This window comes from Lissotriton vulgaris, chromosome 4_1 (genome assembly GCF_964263255.1).
Source record: "Lissotriton vulgaris chromosome 4_1, aLisVul1.2, whole genome shotgun sequence".
Classification (NCBI taxonomy): Eukaryota; Metazoa; Chordata; class Amphibia; order Caudata; family Salamandridae; genus Lissotriton; species Lissotriton vulgaris.
Window position 1 is genome coordinate 1,800,939,267 of NC_141691.1, and position 15,911 is coordinate 1,800,955,177.

At 46.5% G+C, this 15,911-nt stretch overlaps 1 protein-coding gene across 1 annotated transcript in view; it reads left to right on the plus strand.

The window, feature by feature from the left end:
- Positions 1-15,911, plus strand: part of LOC147724578 (fibrocystin-L-like) — a 1,433,379-nt gene that overhangs the window by 617,098 nt on the left and 800,370 nt on the right. The window contains exons 28-29 of the mRNA XM_086966122.1: positions 10,901-11,006; positions 12,601-12,645. Coding sequence (XP_086822248.1) covers positions 10,901-11,006; positions 12,601-12,645 — 151 coding nt within the window. The remainder of the gene's footprint in view (positions 1-10,900; positions 11,007-12,600; positions 12,646-15,911) is intronic.

The window sequence follows — 15,911 nt, forward strand, 5'->3', positions numbered from 1 at the left end:
AGCATTGATGCTTTACACGGACAGACATGTCTACTTCCAGAGGAGGGATTATTTGGTAGCTGTGAAGGGAGAGTACTATGACCTGGGAGGCATTCCAAAGGCTGTGGGAGCCATTGATGATAGCATCTGCAAACACTACCACTCCATCAACCTACAAGTGGCATGCCAGGAGGATCAGATCATGCCACATGTATGTGCTAAGTATCCTGGGTCGGCACATGACTCCCACATCTTGCGGAACAGCTCCATACCCCAATTGATGGCCAATCTACACGCCGAGCGGGCCTGGCTTGTTAGTGAGTGGGCTGTGTCCATGACTTTAATGTATGTGTCACATATTCAGATCACACTGTTTGCCCGTTTGTCTCACAACTAGGTAACTATGGGCATCCCAATCATCCATGGTTGCTGTCCTCACAGCTGAATCCAACAATGCCGGGGGTAGTCAAATACAATGATGCACATGGCAGGACACGTCATGTGGTGGAGTGCACTTTTGGACTGCTGAAGTCAAAATGTAGGTGCCTGGACAGGACTGGTGGGACACTCATGTACTCACCACAGAAGGGATGCCAGACGGTAGTCGACTGCTACATGCTACACAACCTGGCCTTGTGCAGCAGAATCCCCCTGAATCTGGATGACAGTGAACAGCAGCAGCCCACCGCTCCCAACCCACACATGCCCAGGGACGATGACAGTGGTGAGGAAGAAGGCCTTGATCAGCATCAACAGCTCATCGTCAATTACTTCAGTTGAGTGTAAGTTACAAATGAGCGACGATGACTGTATCTGCATGCCCTCCTATCGTCTTACAGATTTGATATGTGTTGCTGGCATTTTGGACACATACAGGACCATGCCCTGGATCAGAGAACTTGGCCAGGCAGGCACGGAGCACCCAGAAGCACCCATAAGCACAGGGACCAATTGCTATAGTGCCCCACTAGCTCTCTTATTCACACAGAGGTATTTAGGCACTTGTACACAAGTAGAGAAGTTGGAGACAAGAAACGCTTTGAAATGTGCATTTTTTACTACAGTGTCAAAACATGCCATATATGTGCCACAGCAAGCTGAGAATGCATGAGTACAAAAACAGTTACCATAGTGACACATCCATATCACATGAAGTTAAATGTCACATCAATAATCTCTCTGGACGGAGCCCCAAGAGCATATCCCCCACCCCTTGCATGAAGAACTTTAATGGAATGTCCCTGGTCTCTGGGCTTTGTCAGCAGACCCCATTCCTCAGCATATACACGGAGAAATGTACATCAGATGTGCTGTGTCGCTCTCATCACTGGATGGATCACTGTCCAAGTGTGGGGCAACTAGCCCACTTCCCATGACATCTAAAAGGCACCCGTGTCCCCTAGCAGCTGTGAGTCGGGGTGCCAGGGCCAGAAAAGAACAGAATGACAAGGGACAATGTTCTCTGTTCAAGGACAGATTTTTTGGGCAGTACTCCGGGACCGCACAGAGTACAAGCTCTGAGGACACTTCTCATGTGACAGACATATAATTAGGCACGTGCAAAACAACTACGCCATGTTATATTCCAGCGCTACAGCAGCATAATGTAAGCCGGGCTCATGCCAGTCGACAATGTCCACGACGGTTAGATGACGCCTCCCCTTGCTCAGTTCTGTGGTACCAAGCAAACAGACCACAGAGGTCCGCAGAGTTGAATCCAATGCAGACATGGCAAAAGTCAGAGAGCTGAATGACAATTCCTGTCAGTAGGTGTTAAATAGGCAAAAGGATATTGAATTGGTCACCAACAGTTCACGTGGCTGTTAAGTAGTTACGAATCTAAGAAGGCACAGGCAGCTTAGAAGGCAATCAGTTCCAAAAGATGGCACAAATGCACAGGCGCAGCTGTCAGTCTGTCTGACACATTGAAAGGCATCCCATAAACGTGTATCACCAAAGCAGTCCTGGTCATAGACCAACAAGGGACTCACCCACAGCTCATGATCCAGGGCAGCCAGGGATGTGTTGGTAAGGCGACATCCATGGACCACTGATAGGGGCATCTGCGACAGTAGTACACAGGTTGCACGCAGGTGAAATAGGCATAGCATAAGGTTAGCCTAAATCTGTTGTGAAGCACAGCTAATGGGACACTCCCAAAGAGAAACTGCATGTGGTCACGGTACAGTTGCAACTGACCAGGGTTAGCCTGGACCACAGGACGGTCAGACGTGGCAGTCGTGCCAGCAGATGAAACCGAAGTCCCGGCGGGAGCGCCGGATGAAACTTCTTTCGGCCCACATGTCCAGGTCAACGTCGTCACCACGTCCGGCCCCTGCGGAGGGTTTCAGGAGTCGCCACCTCCGTCTTCAACATCGGCCTTCTCCCAGACCTCAGGAGCGTCACTCACCTGTCGGTAAGTGTCACAGATTCTCCCCGTGGGCTGGTTCACGGCCTTTTGGGGCGTGGGCTCTCCGCGGGTGGTGCAGCCCCATATGTCATCCCCCTATCTGCTGTTTCCTGGTGTGGGGGCATCTAGAGCCCATTTGGAGATATATGCAGCAGATTTGCAGGCCTCACTGGCTTCTCCCTCTCCTCCTTCCCCTCCTGAGACGTCTGCAGAACCCTTGCCATGTGCGGGGCCCTCCGCAGCGTCGCCGGTGGCTCCGGCCCAGGCAGCGACTGGCTCAGATCCAGGTTCGGGGGATGTGGTGCCATTGGGATGCAGCCCTTTGGGGGTCCCTTCTTCGGACCACGGCGCCCCTGCTTTGCCGCAAACTCCTGCGGGAGTCCCTGTGGTGTCACGGGCAGTTGTCATGGCTCGGGTCACATCCCCGAGCCCCCCTCGGCCCTTGGGACAGGCGGTGGCCTCGTCCAAGGCTGAGGTGACGCAGCTTAGCCGCCGGTGGTTGCTGGCCCTGGCGGCACCACAGGGGCTGACGGAGGGCCCATCATGTCCTGCCACGGGCCGCAGCTGGCGGGGGACCCCTCGCCCCTTCCCAGGTCCCTCACGCCCCTCCACACAGGCAGCTGCCTCGTCGGAGGTCGGGTCTGTGCCATTCTGGCACCGTTCCCTCACTGCCCCGGCTCCGGCCCAAACCCGGTCTCCTGCACTGTGGCAGCAGTTGTTACGGCATCTCCCCCGGAGCCGGAAGACGATGTCCTGCCTCAGATCATGGACTCCACAGCGCCAGGCTGACGTCGGGTCATTGACTCATCCTCGGACGCCTCCTCTTCTACTGAGGTCCGGCGTTTACTGGTTTCATCCTCGCTGGAGACAGGCCGCGGCATCGTGGTTTTTTTCCTCGGCGTCGTCTAAGGATGGCTCCTCTCCATCTTCGCCAGAGGTGTTGCAGGTCCCCCACTCCTCAATTCCTTTTCCTCCTTTCCGCACCTGGCCTTTTCTTCCTCCAGTTGGCTTGGGGGATGGCTGCCTTAGCTTGTAGCCATCCCCAACTAAGGAGCTGCTTTCTACACCGCTGGCCCTACAGAGGCAGGTGCTGCCTTTGCTCGCGCTGTTTTCACAGCTGTAGGGATTTTGCGCATGGGTGATCCAGCTGATTTCCGAGCGGATCATCTTCTGGAGGTCCTCCATCAGGATTCTGGTGGTCGGGAGCTGCTGCTTCCTTTCGAGGGTTTGCTCCATTCTTCTCTTCCGGGGACTTGAGGGTGCCCTGCCACGGGGGACCTGGTGCCCCAACATCTTTTGCACCACCACCATCCGGCGCCATGTGATCCTGCGTGTCTTTCCCTCCACCTTTCTACAGAGGCCCCCTTTTGCAGAATGCCTTCCCCTCACTGCCATCGTTGTTGTCTCCTCCATTGCGGGAGGCCCGCTGGCAGGACTCCTGGGGGGGCAATATGTTCACCAGGGCCACTTCTGCCTTGTGGGACTCGGCGGAGTGCCTTGTATCTGCCGCTTCTCAGGAGGGAGCCTGTGTTGCTCTGCGGCACCAAGTGTTGGATGGCCAGGAGCAGGTGCCGTTTATTCTTCGCTCCGCTCTGGACATCTCTGAGGTGCTTGGTCGTGCCATGGCTTCTTTGGTTGCACTTCATCTCCATGCCTGGCTTCGGGACAGTGGGTTCCCAGAGAATGTTCGGGAACAGCTACTGGATCTTCCTTTTGATGGTGCTCTTTTGTTGCACGCCCCTGCGGACTCGGCCCTTCAGAGGATCTTAGTGGGGCTTCGGCCTCCTCCTCCTCCTCCTCCTCCTCCTCGTCCTTCCTGACCTCAGTGACCGGGGAGTTGATCAGGGTTTTGGGAGGTGTTCTTCTGCTGGGGCAGTTCATCCCTGTGTTCTCTGTGATTATTGTGCATTCAAGTCCTTTGGTTAGGATTGTGGTGCTGTTGGCTGCTGGTTTGGCCCTTTTTCGGATTGTGATTCTAGGCACTTGCTGAGCCGTGTTGGCCCTGAGATTAGGCATTCTGTTGTTCTATTGGCTGATTGGCAAGCCGTATGTGGGTTCTCTGCAGGTGTTTTCTGTTTTTCCTCTGCTGTGGAAAGCTTTTTCCTAAGAGGGTTCCCATATCATGGGACGTGACTCGCCCTTTCTGGGGTTCCGGTAGCTATTATATAGCTCTGCCATGTGCTTAGGGAGGTGGGGTCGCCTTCGGGCCTCCGCTCTCTGTGGCTTTACGGTATGTGGCAGGTGCGTTCCTTTTGATGAGGGTTTTGGTATGGCTCAAGCTGCGCCCCTAGCTGTCGTTATCACGGGTCGCGGCATTGTTAGCCTGGTCTGGCCTGCTGTCTACGGCCTTACATCACAGCCTTACCTGGTTCTGCTTCTTTGTTGTTTGGACCATGGATGTGGCCTTCTCCATTGGGGTGTGTCAGGGGCCTTCTCGGCCTTCCTGGCCTCTGTCTTCGGCTGGCGTCTGGTTTGTCCTGGGTGCACTGTTCCATGCAGTTGTCTGCAGCGGGATGTGCCTGAGGTGCGGACCAGCTGTTCTTTAGCTTCACTGTGTCTTCTGGCACTTTAACGGGACAGTCCTCCTGGCCTTGGCCGCTACTTGAGGCTGGTGTGTGTTCGGTCCTCTTCCAGTGGGCCCTGTCTTCCGTTCTCCCTCTCCTCCCTGGGGTTGTGGTAGTTCTGTAGTTTTTTGAGTTTCTTGTGCCTCCTCGGGTGCTGTCTGTCCCTACGGGGTGTTGGGCATTTTTCCCCTGGGCCACCTCGGGCTACCCGTCTGCTCCACCTGCCTAATTGCTGAAGGCGCCATTCTGTCTTGTCCATTGCCTTCCGGCTGTAATAGGCTTGGCTGCCCTCTTCACTGGGTGCTCCTGGTGGGGTGGGGGCTAGCCTTTTATCTCTCTACCTCTTTCCTTGGAGTCTCTCGGCTGCTCTTCTTCCTAGGAGCTCCTCTTCATTGCTTGAGCCCCGGGGCTCCTGGTGGGGATTCTTGGTACCTTGGATGGGTGCGGGCGCTTTGGCCTTCTTCGCCTTGCCTTTGTTTCTCCTGCTGCTTAACGGCGGGTTGCCTCTCTTCATGTCTTCCCTCATCCCCTCTGGGATTGGCGGTCTTCTGAATGCAGGGATTCCCCTTGCCTGGGGGGACAGGCTTCCTTCACTGTCCATTGGCCTTGTCCCCTGCGGGACTCTCTTATGTCCAGGCTGGTGGGGTCCTCTCGCAGACCCTTCTCCCCCTTGGGTATGGCTAGGGTATCTATTCTACGTTAAGGAATCTGCGGCTAGTAGTCTCTATATTGTGTACGAGTTACTTACCTTCGGTAACTATGTATCTGGTAGAGACGATTCTACCACTGCAGGTGCACTTACAGTCCTCAGAGGTAGGGCCTCTGGGTATCTAGTGGCATGGCCAACAAGTCTTGCGATCCAAAGTCCTACAATGTTGATTCCCACCCTTCCAAAGGGGGTGCCAATGACCCAACAACAGATAAAGGATTAGGGGGAGCTTTCAGGTTTTTCCCTGTCTTCTCACCGGACTGGTAGGTGAGGCAAGTCCTGAAGAATGCATCTAAGGATATACTCATACAGGGACAATAGAAGTAGGAAACAAGCCTTGCAAAGGTCTTGTCCTGTCCCAGATGTCCTGCCAAGAGAATCTCATGAGCCATCCCCAGTAGGAATGCACAGGTGCTTTAAGCTTACTGTCAGGAGGTCATTCTCCCAATATATGAGGTGATCTCTCAAGGCATCTTTCAAGGCATCTCCAGCTCCCTGGGCTTCAGCTTGCCTCCTCATTCCCTCCAAGGCTAGGCACTACATATGTGCCTTACTGAGCTCCTCACTAGTGGTCTTCACCAGTGGGTCCCCCTTCTGCTTGCCATCCAGCCTACTCAGGCCTATCATCTAGATAGACCCAGGTAGACTCTGGGTCAGCCTCCTCCGACACCTCGTCCATCTGTACATTGGGACATTCAGGAGCTGGTTTCACATGCCCCTTGCTCTTCTCACTCTTAGCAACTATGTCGGCCAATTTTCCAGGCTCCAGATCTACCTGACTCCATTGATCCTGTGGTTGTACAGAACCACTCCGGCAAACTGAACATTTCCAGGTGTAACCTGAGCTCCACTTCCTTCCAGGCAGTGTGCTCCAGATAATTGACTACAGTCCACAAGCATGGCAGGCTCAAAGCAGCTTTCAGAAGACCTGAGACCCCCAGCCCATTCACAGGGAATCCGGGCCACAGGGAATTTGCTTTCCGGGTTGTCTGCTACTACAACCTGGTGGAAGGTATTAGGAATCACCTGCTATGAGGATACCATATGACACCTAACAGTAGTAGTACTGACTCTTGTGTCCCTCAGAACATTCACCCTCTGCCCTTTGATGGTAACCCACTGCCTTCACTTAGAAGTATTGTAAGGCATGTGGGATTAGGGCACCATGTCCTTGTCACTGAGGGACACTAGGGTAACCTCAGTTATTTCCCCTACCCTAAGTAGGCACATCTCCTCCTCAAGCTAGCTCCAGCTCTGCCCACCACTGGGGGTAAGCTTGCCCTCCTAGGACACTTGCGATCACCCTTAGAGTGTTAACTCTGGGAGCATTCATAGCACGTGGGGACAATCATACCAGTGTTCTTATCATAGAAGCATTTTTTTGGGTGGGCAGATTGGGAATGGGCTCATTTCTCTGAAAACTATTTTGGGTGCCTTCAAAGAACACTTTCTTCTTGTTATCTTCCTGCTTTCTTCAGGTGGGGACCCTGACCACCTGTATGAAGGCCCTCCTCAAATGCCTTTTTGGACACTCTGGTGCTGACCCTGAAGTTCGCCTCCTCAGCAAACTTCCTGGGGTCAACCAGCTTGCTATCTACCAGGAATTTGTGCAGCTATGTAAAACATGTACTGAGCAAGTGCTCCCTCAGAATCCGGTGTAAAGCCGAATAAAATCCTCTACTTTGCTGCCCTTCCCTTTAGGACCTTACTGGAATAGTGTACGGAGTCCATGCAGTACTGGCTTGGGAGGTTGTTGCTGTCCCTGAACCTCTGATGATATTTCTCAGGGATCAACCCATATTTGGAAATGGTGGTATACTTGGTCTGGTCCTCTGCCTCAAGTTTAAGAAGTGTGTCCATCCCCATTGTAGGCATCTTCCTACACAAGCTAACCTCTCCCCCAGTACTCCTCTGGGACCTTGTGTACCTCGGAGCTTGCTCATATGCAGTAAACCACTTATCAATATGATCTCCCACTACATTAGGGGACTCCAGCTCCTTAGGTATGCCAGCTCCTTAGGTATGTCGACCCTCACCTCTCGAATGGACACTGCAGGTACACTGCCACAAATACTGCTGGACTACACTTGCTTTAAGTCCAGCCCTTTGAGACTGAACTCATGGGCCATTCTCATTTACTCCATGGCCTGTCTCTTTTCCTCCAAGGCTCTTTCAGCTTCCAGCGTCATCTTGGCCAGCTGTAGCTTGAGCTCCCTCTCTGCTTTCCTGTCCTCCACGCTGCCCTAGGTCCAGGCCCTTGGCAGACACACTGCTTCCTGCTTCATCCTGAGCATCCAAGCCCTCTGCTGGGAATGAGATGGACAACAGCAGGAATGGTTTGGCTGGACAATTGTGCAATTCAAAAGTACCACATTTGCAGTTCATGTGGGTTATGATAACAGGTTCAGAGGTGTATGGGACAAGGGCACTCTTGGGTTACTGTAACCTAATTGTGGCAGTTGGTGTCTGTTAACTTTGGGGTCCTGGCCCACATGACTGTTGGACCTTCTGTATTTAACAAGGTATCTGTAATAATTATGTCCTACCAGCTGTGAGCTAACACAGCTTCTACTCAATCAAAAGCCAGTAAAGACAATCAACAAAGAGGTGGACCCTAAGCCCCAGGGCACATTATTGTTGAAGCAAAGCAAACACCTAGTGCACACCTTTAGCACTTGACTGCTATCGTAGTGAGACACACCAATCCAAGGCTTACCAAAGGCGTCGGTGTGGGTCATAAACTCAGAAATCTTCAAAACACATCATAAAACTTGAAGCAACAATGCATAGTCATTGCTTTTATATTTAAAAAGAAAAGGTGCTATAATTCATACACAATTAAGGAATAAACACAAAATTATGAATGTAGACAAGGGTAACCAGACATCTTTAGTTTGTCTCCCAATGAAGATCTTAGCAAGAAGGTCTACTAGTGTTAATTAATACAACGTACAGTCCTGAGATGATTGTCATGCAGTTGAAAATTAGAATCCTAATTGTATCGTATTTTTGCAGTGTTCACGGTGTGTAACCCCCTTTCTATGCATTTGTAAGAGTTCACATTGTAAAAAACAATCATATTGTCACAGAGTGCAATAAATTGTATTGTATCATAGTTGCATTTATATTTTGCTGTATACAAAGACATTAGGTCTGATTTTTTATGAGATTGCTTCTTAATTGAGTTGAGATTTTGCATGTGTGGTTATTCAGAATGCTATTTCTAGAATATGTGAATGAATAGGTGAGTAACTAAAAGTGTAGATAGTGGAAAGAATGGGTGAGTGAATACATAGATAAATGAATGGCTGAATGGAAGGAGGCGTGTGGACGACAGACTGAACAATAAATTCCCTTATGAATGAATTAATGCATAGGATTATGAATTAGTACATCGATGCACGATTATTTAGGTTCTGCGTTGGTGAAAGTGGCAGGAGAATGCATTCTCTTCCCATTGTTGTAGAACATTATCCACAACCCAAATAATCACATGTCCTCCTAGTGACCCATTCTTTCATTTCATTTACTCTTATACACAACCACAATCATAGACATCAATTTGATGAGTAGGCCAACAATTGTGTCAACAATTTAGACTCTTGCTGTGAATATTCAAATGATTTCCTGAGCAATGAGAGGGTACTTGTTACATGTATCCTCGGTAAAGATGAAGACAGTCACAAACAGAACTCCTTTATTAAGAGCATGTAGGACAATCCTTTGGAGCATGGAATTCTACCAATTGTGAGGTGGGGCAGGTGGACAAATGTGTGAAATGTTTTTCTCAATAGATGGACTAAAGCAGAGTTTTTTTTGTTGATAAACTGGAATAGCAGCAAAAACGACTGTCCAAAAAGAGCTACTATAGATCAAAGAAAATTAGCATTGGATAAATGAGTTCAGGAATGAATATACATAAATGAATGAGTGTATCAGTGAATGAGTACAATAGTGGGTCTACGAATTAATGAGTAGGTGTACTTTAACACGGGAGAGAATGAATTAATACAGGAGCAAATGCCTGCAGCAGGTAATGAGTGAGAACAGAAGTGAGTGGGTGTACATGAGTGAATGAGGTCATAAATGAATACAGGAGTTATGATGTGTTTTAAGGAGAGTGTACTATAGGGAAAAGGCAAACAATCAGAACTGAGCTGATTTAAAATAATAATTTAGAAAATAGGGGTCGTATTACAGTAAGTGCACCTGCAAGGGTAGCTCTAATCCCCCATAAAGGTGTAGACGGATGCCGCCTGCACTGTGAAAACATGGAGCGGCTGCAAGCACCCGCTCTGTGTTTTTATATGAATGTGCAGCCCACAGGGCAGCGCAAGTCTGCGGCTGCCCTGGGGACAGCGCATTCACTGTAATAGGGCGCACTTTCAATGTTTGCACCGGGCGCACCTTTTAATAGGTGCACCCGGCACAAACAATGAAATTGCATTATACGGCCCAAGAGGACAATCGTTCAGTAAAACCTCCTGTTCTCTATATCACTCTGCTCAATTTTAAAGACCAAGTCCAATATTCCACCCTCAAATATACTGATCTAACTTCCTTGAACATATGATTGATTAAGGCAATTTACACATTAGTAGGAGATTATTTAAGATGAGAAGTGTGGAGTCTCTAAATGTCCTAAGATTATACCTACTTCTGAGTAAGAGTCTTATTGTCCTGAATTCGCAAAACTGACAGCAGTACGGTACCATTAACAGTTGTAGGTTCCCAAAAGCACTCTTATAACAGTCATTTTTGGTAATGGATCACCTAACATAAGTAGAATGAGAATTTACCTGAAAAGGTATGTGCACTCTCACAGCCTTCACCAACTTCTGAAATCAAAGCACCTTCTAATGCTCAAAGACGGAATAGGTGATTTACTTAGCTGGAAGAATTTCTGAGTTCACAAGAGTATATTTTAAATCGTTTTCTGATTCTGTCAGTCGGGAATATGATTTGGCCCTAGTAAATGACATTATTTGTTCCCCTAACTTTTGACTTTGAGGCAGAAATATCTTAGACAAGTGGGCCAGGTGTCTTTAGCAAAATGTGGGTTTGTTCACTATAATGTGTGTCATATGCACTAAGACATTTTCCAGTAGATAAAAAATGGGTAAAATCCTTTGATACACCTGGCCCTTTATCTATAAAAGTAATGTTCTGCAATGGCAAGCCTAAAGCATCTTTATGTGGTTAGTAGATTTTCACTGTCACTTTGTTTTTGCCCTAAAGGTCACCGTTTATATCAATGGAATACCCTCTCGATGCTCTGGAAACTGCAGCTATTCTTGGAATCCTGCAACAACTCCTGTAATCTCTAGCATTGATCCAACTGAAGGCAAGTATTCAAAATGTTGTTGCATGTTTAGGATAACCTCCAAAACATTGGTTGGTCGCATTTCCTTTGCAGTGGCACGATTGCTTACTGATCTAAAGGGAATGGAATTTCATGGTAGTACTTTTGGCTAATAGTGCGATGACAATAGTTGTCCTCTCATAATTGCACTTTGATATATGACATAATAGATACTTTACTGAGACATTTATGGTATAAAATCAATTTTCCACCTGGCTGTGATGTTTATGGTCCATTGCAAACTGTACTCGAAAGAGAAGGCATTTACAATTAAGGGCCCGATTTCGATGTCGTACGGAAAACCATCCAACAGCTAGTCGAAGGCTTTCCGCCCAACATTGATGGTTTCTCTCCGATGCTGTATTACAATACCGGGTAGATTCTGCGGTGTTTCCGAAGGGCTCCGCATCAGAAGGACTCATAATCCCCTAATGGCAGCAGAGCCAGCCTCGGGTCCACCTTTGGGACTATGATGTTGCTTTCCACCTGCATTTTCATGGTAGTCCGCCCACCATGAAAAGGCAGGCAGAAAGTGACTTTGGGGGCCTCTAGCACGGCCCCCCTCACCCCTGTCCCTCTGCTATGAGGTTTGTGAGGAACCTATGATGCCCCCTAAACATCCCTGCACTGTGTGGCAGGCACCATGCCACACAGTGCTGCAATTGTTAAACATCCATTTTACAATTGTGGCTTGAGCTGCAGGTCTTTTCCACCCACCGCACAAGCTACAATTATAAAATGGATGTTTCTGATCCTCCATTGAGCAGTCGCATCCAAATTCTGCGGGTGGAACTGCCGACCTATAGTCAGGTAGTTCCATTTTGCTACGGTGTTGGTGTGACGTAAGTCTGACTTCAATCGTAATAAGGCCCAATGCAGGAAAATAAGTATTTTGGTATGGCAGGGATTTTCATAAATGTTTCTTTTATCAAATGAACAGCATTCACTAATTTTTTAGAAAGTAATACATTGTTTTGTATTTCTAGTTGTTGTTACTGACATTGCGCTGTTAAAATAATAATATGCATATTATTATTATTATTAGTAGTAGTAGTAGTATTAATAATAATAGTAACAGTAATAATAATAATATTTTGATAATAGCAATTACAATAACAATGTGTTATTGTTACACATTATTATTACTATTGTTATTTTTATTATTACTATTGTTAATTGCAGTAGTAGTATTGCAATTATTATGATTATGATTATTATTATGATTATTATGATGATTATTATTATTATTATTATTATTATTATCATCACACTGGTAGTAGTATTGTTGTTATTATTGTTGTTATTATTATCGTCATCATTATTATTATTATTATTATTATTATTATTATTATGATTGTTATGGCACTTGTATGGCATTCACTTAATGGCTTCAGGTGGGGAGTGGATAATCTAAGAAATGTTGTACAATCTCTTCTAGAGGGTTTACCTATTATTACTGGCAAGACAGTCACATTCATGTATTTCTGACCAAAGCATTACTTCTGAAGAGCGCTTTCATACACTCTTGGTGACACAATTGAATAATTCGATTTATGTTGAATATAATCTTTCACAGAGACAGTAACAAATGTTGAAGAAGGAAGTGGCAACGGCTACGTAGGTACGTGGCCACAATGTTTTTGTCTGTATGCAAATGTTTTCATTTATTCAGTGTAATGCATCATGTTCTCCTGAGTGCTCTTTAATGTGCTGCAATTGACTGGTGATTTAATTTAGGTTAAGTGAATGTTTGGTTATCGTTAGGTGAATGTTTCTTGTTAAGGAATGTCATTATGATCACTTGCAAGCCACAGTTCGTCATGATAATGAAAGAGTCAAAATAAGTGCTTGAACTGTGACAAACCTGCTAAAGGATTCTCAGAGGCTTGATAGAAAAGGCTAGTGCATACATTCTTATAGAATGTAGGTTTGCTTTCATCAAGTAGCTTCATGTCTGATTCTCCCAGTACTCCTAATGCCTTTGAATGCATTAATAGTGCAAGTCCAAATGCATTTTTGTAAAGCTTTCTTTAGAATTTTCTCTAATACTTCCCTTTAACATCGCACCCATTTGAGCACGCTCTGGATTGTTTTATATTTTTAGGGATTTCCAGAGAGTGATATGTGTTTGTACTTATCAGAAAGTTACCAATTGTATCACAAATAACTTGATTTTGCCAATATTTTGCAGAAGTAGAAGAGAATGTTCATGAATCATTGACTCTCAGTGGGCTGTAGTCCCATATGTAAATTTGGTTGTAAATGCAAGGTTACAATCAAATGTACCCTTTTACACCTGTTAAGAATTCTCACATGAATTCGTAGCTGGCCTTTACCACTATGGATTTCTTGGCCACATTTGTTGAGAAACCCGTGGTAAGAAGTCCCACTCAAAAGGTAGGAAATGTGCATTCCAAGGTGTGGTTTCCCTTGCGAGTTTCGAAATACATACAATGGGTATTCTCAGACTCCTCTCTGACCTCTACACAATGGTTACAGGCTAGGAAGGTAAATGATTCAGTGGCTGTGCAGGAGAAGGGCTAAATGGCTTCACTAAACAATTACATTTAAATAGGAGGCTCTATTGTACCACTGGCTGTACAGAAAATGTTGTAAAAAGTCACACAGGAAATGACTACGACCGACAAGGACATCTTTATTCAAATGCCTAGGATCTCCCTGATGGCCACCCCTCAATATACTTCCACCTGCTGGTGAAGTTTGAGAAATTTTCCAGACCACAACCTACTGGTGTGAGTCTGAGGTGTTGGTTGACACCTCCATGCTAATTACCTCCAGTTGGATGCCGAATCACTAGGATCCACTGTCACCCCTTCCCCTCCCATTCTGATGAAGACCCGCTTTGGATGCCCATTAAACTGCACCAATCTTTAAGGGTCGAAACGTCAATGTTACCATCACCATTAGTCCACGCAATCCCCCTGACTAGAACAGGAAATTATAATCACTGTCGGAAGGTTATGCATTGAGTTTGGACGAGACCATAAGTTTTCCTTCCCCCCTCTTTGCATACACACGTCATCCATGTCACTTTTGTACAGCACAATTGTCACCTATATCCATAAGTTACTAATTGTACACTTTTAGCCTTCTACAGTTTTGTCTTATGTGTACTAAGTTACAGACAGATATTGTATTTTACTTTGAAAAGTAAAGAGCACCATTTACTGCTTATCTAAGCTGTGTATTTTTGGTGTGTCCTTTGAAAATATGACTAGAATTTATATTTCTTAATGTATTAAATACTGTGTACAAAACATTTGACCTACCGGACAGAACCATTTTTCACATATTGTAAAAAGTCACATGGCGTTAACACTGGTGAGCCTGAAAAATTGCCCTTGTACAGCTTTTTAAGAGTACAATTGGGAATGCTTGTGAAAAACAAAAATTACACTTAAGCGAGGATGTAATCGCTACCTGTACTTGTTCTTTTCTTTCATGAACAGGGTCAACCATGGTTACCTAGTGATTAGTTACTGTACAGAATAAAAACATTACAGAAAGTCTAACATGATTTGTTATTTCTGATGGATACTTGTGAATGGAGTTTCTACATCTCTTGAGTATTCCCAAGGGGGCAGTCTAGATCCAGAAAATCTTTAGCAATGCCCCTGTGTACCAGTAGGTGGTATTTTGCACCTCCATGCCAATGTCTTCCCACTCCAGAATTTACGTGCAGGACTTTATATAAGAATCACCCATACATGCCAACGTTAGATCCTTTCTTTTTGTGACACCAGAATAGGATCCAACGCTACATCTCGTCTCTTCTTAAAATGTATCTGAAATAACCAGTGTGCTAGGCAAATATCACCCTCTAAAACCACAGGGATTAAAACTTGTGGGGAAAGTTGCAAGCAAATGTCTGGAGACAGATCCCCACCTGATTTGTCGTTGATGCTTGGGGCTGGAACAAGACTACAAGACATGTAGCGGATGCGACTTGATGAATTTGAAAGCCACTTAGGATCATGAAGCAGCTCTGTATGTTGCCAAGTCTAGAAGACTTCGCACAGGGACCAGTCAAAAATGAATCGAAGGTCCTGTTAGTGAAGTTCTTTCGTCAAATCTTCTCTGCTAACGATGTATTCAGATAAATCTAAAAAGAAACCAAAAGAGTTCAAGTGGGTCTCGGACACTTCCTGCCTTTCTCAAATTTCCAGAAAGCACAAGGGCGTAAATGTACCTCTCGTCTTTCTTTAGAACCTGCGCTCCTTTGGACACGATTCCGACTCTCTCACTTAGGCAACCCAAATTTCTGTGTTCCTTTCTGATGCTGTAGCCAATCCATGACCTCTGCAATGCTATGATACAATATTTTGCCACACTACTGGCTCCCTCTGGGTTGCTTCTGGGACCCAAACAACTGTAACACCTCCACCTGGAACTCCACCAGCGAGTCTGCCCTACGAGCCAGATGAAAAATCTGGACCCATTGCAAGCCCTGCAATGCACTTGGTGGTTATTGCGGATTTGCTACAACACCCTACTCCAGACTCTGGAGCATCGACGCCAATGCCATTGATACCGGATGACAAAGCACAACCAGTAGTGCTCTCTGACTCCAAGCTGACTCTGCGTCGACTTCTACAGAGACTGCACCCTGATCCCACTGGGCCTCAGTCTTCAGACAAACCATCAGACACTGATACATTGCCCTTGCCTCAAGGAAGGGTCTATATTATCCATTGTCTTTTTGGAACTGATTCCAATAATGACCGTTATGATGTAGGGGACAAAATTGGTCAGCCCTACACTGTGGAGAACAAGTATGATGAGATGCAAAATGACAGTGAATTGGATACTTCGCTAGAGACTGATCTGATCTCTCCACCTGGGCTGGATACTGAAGAGAGTTACTGC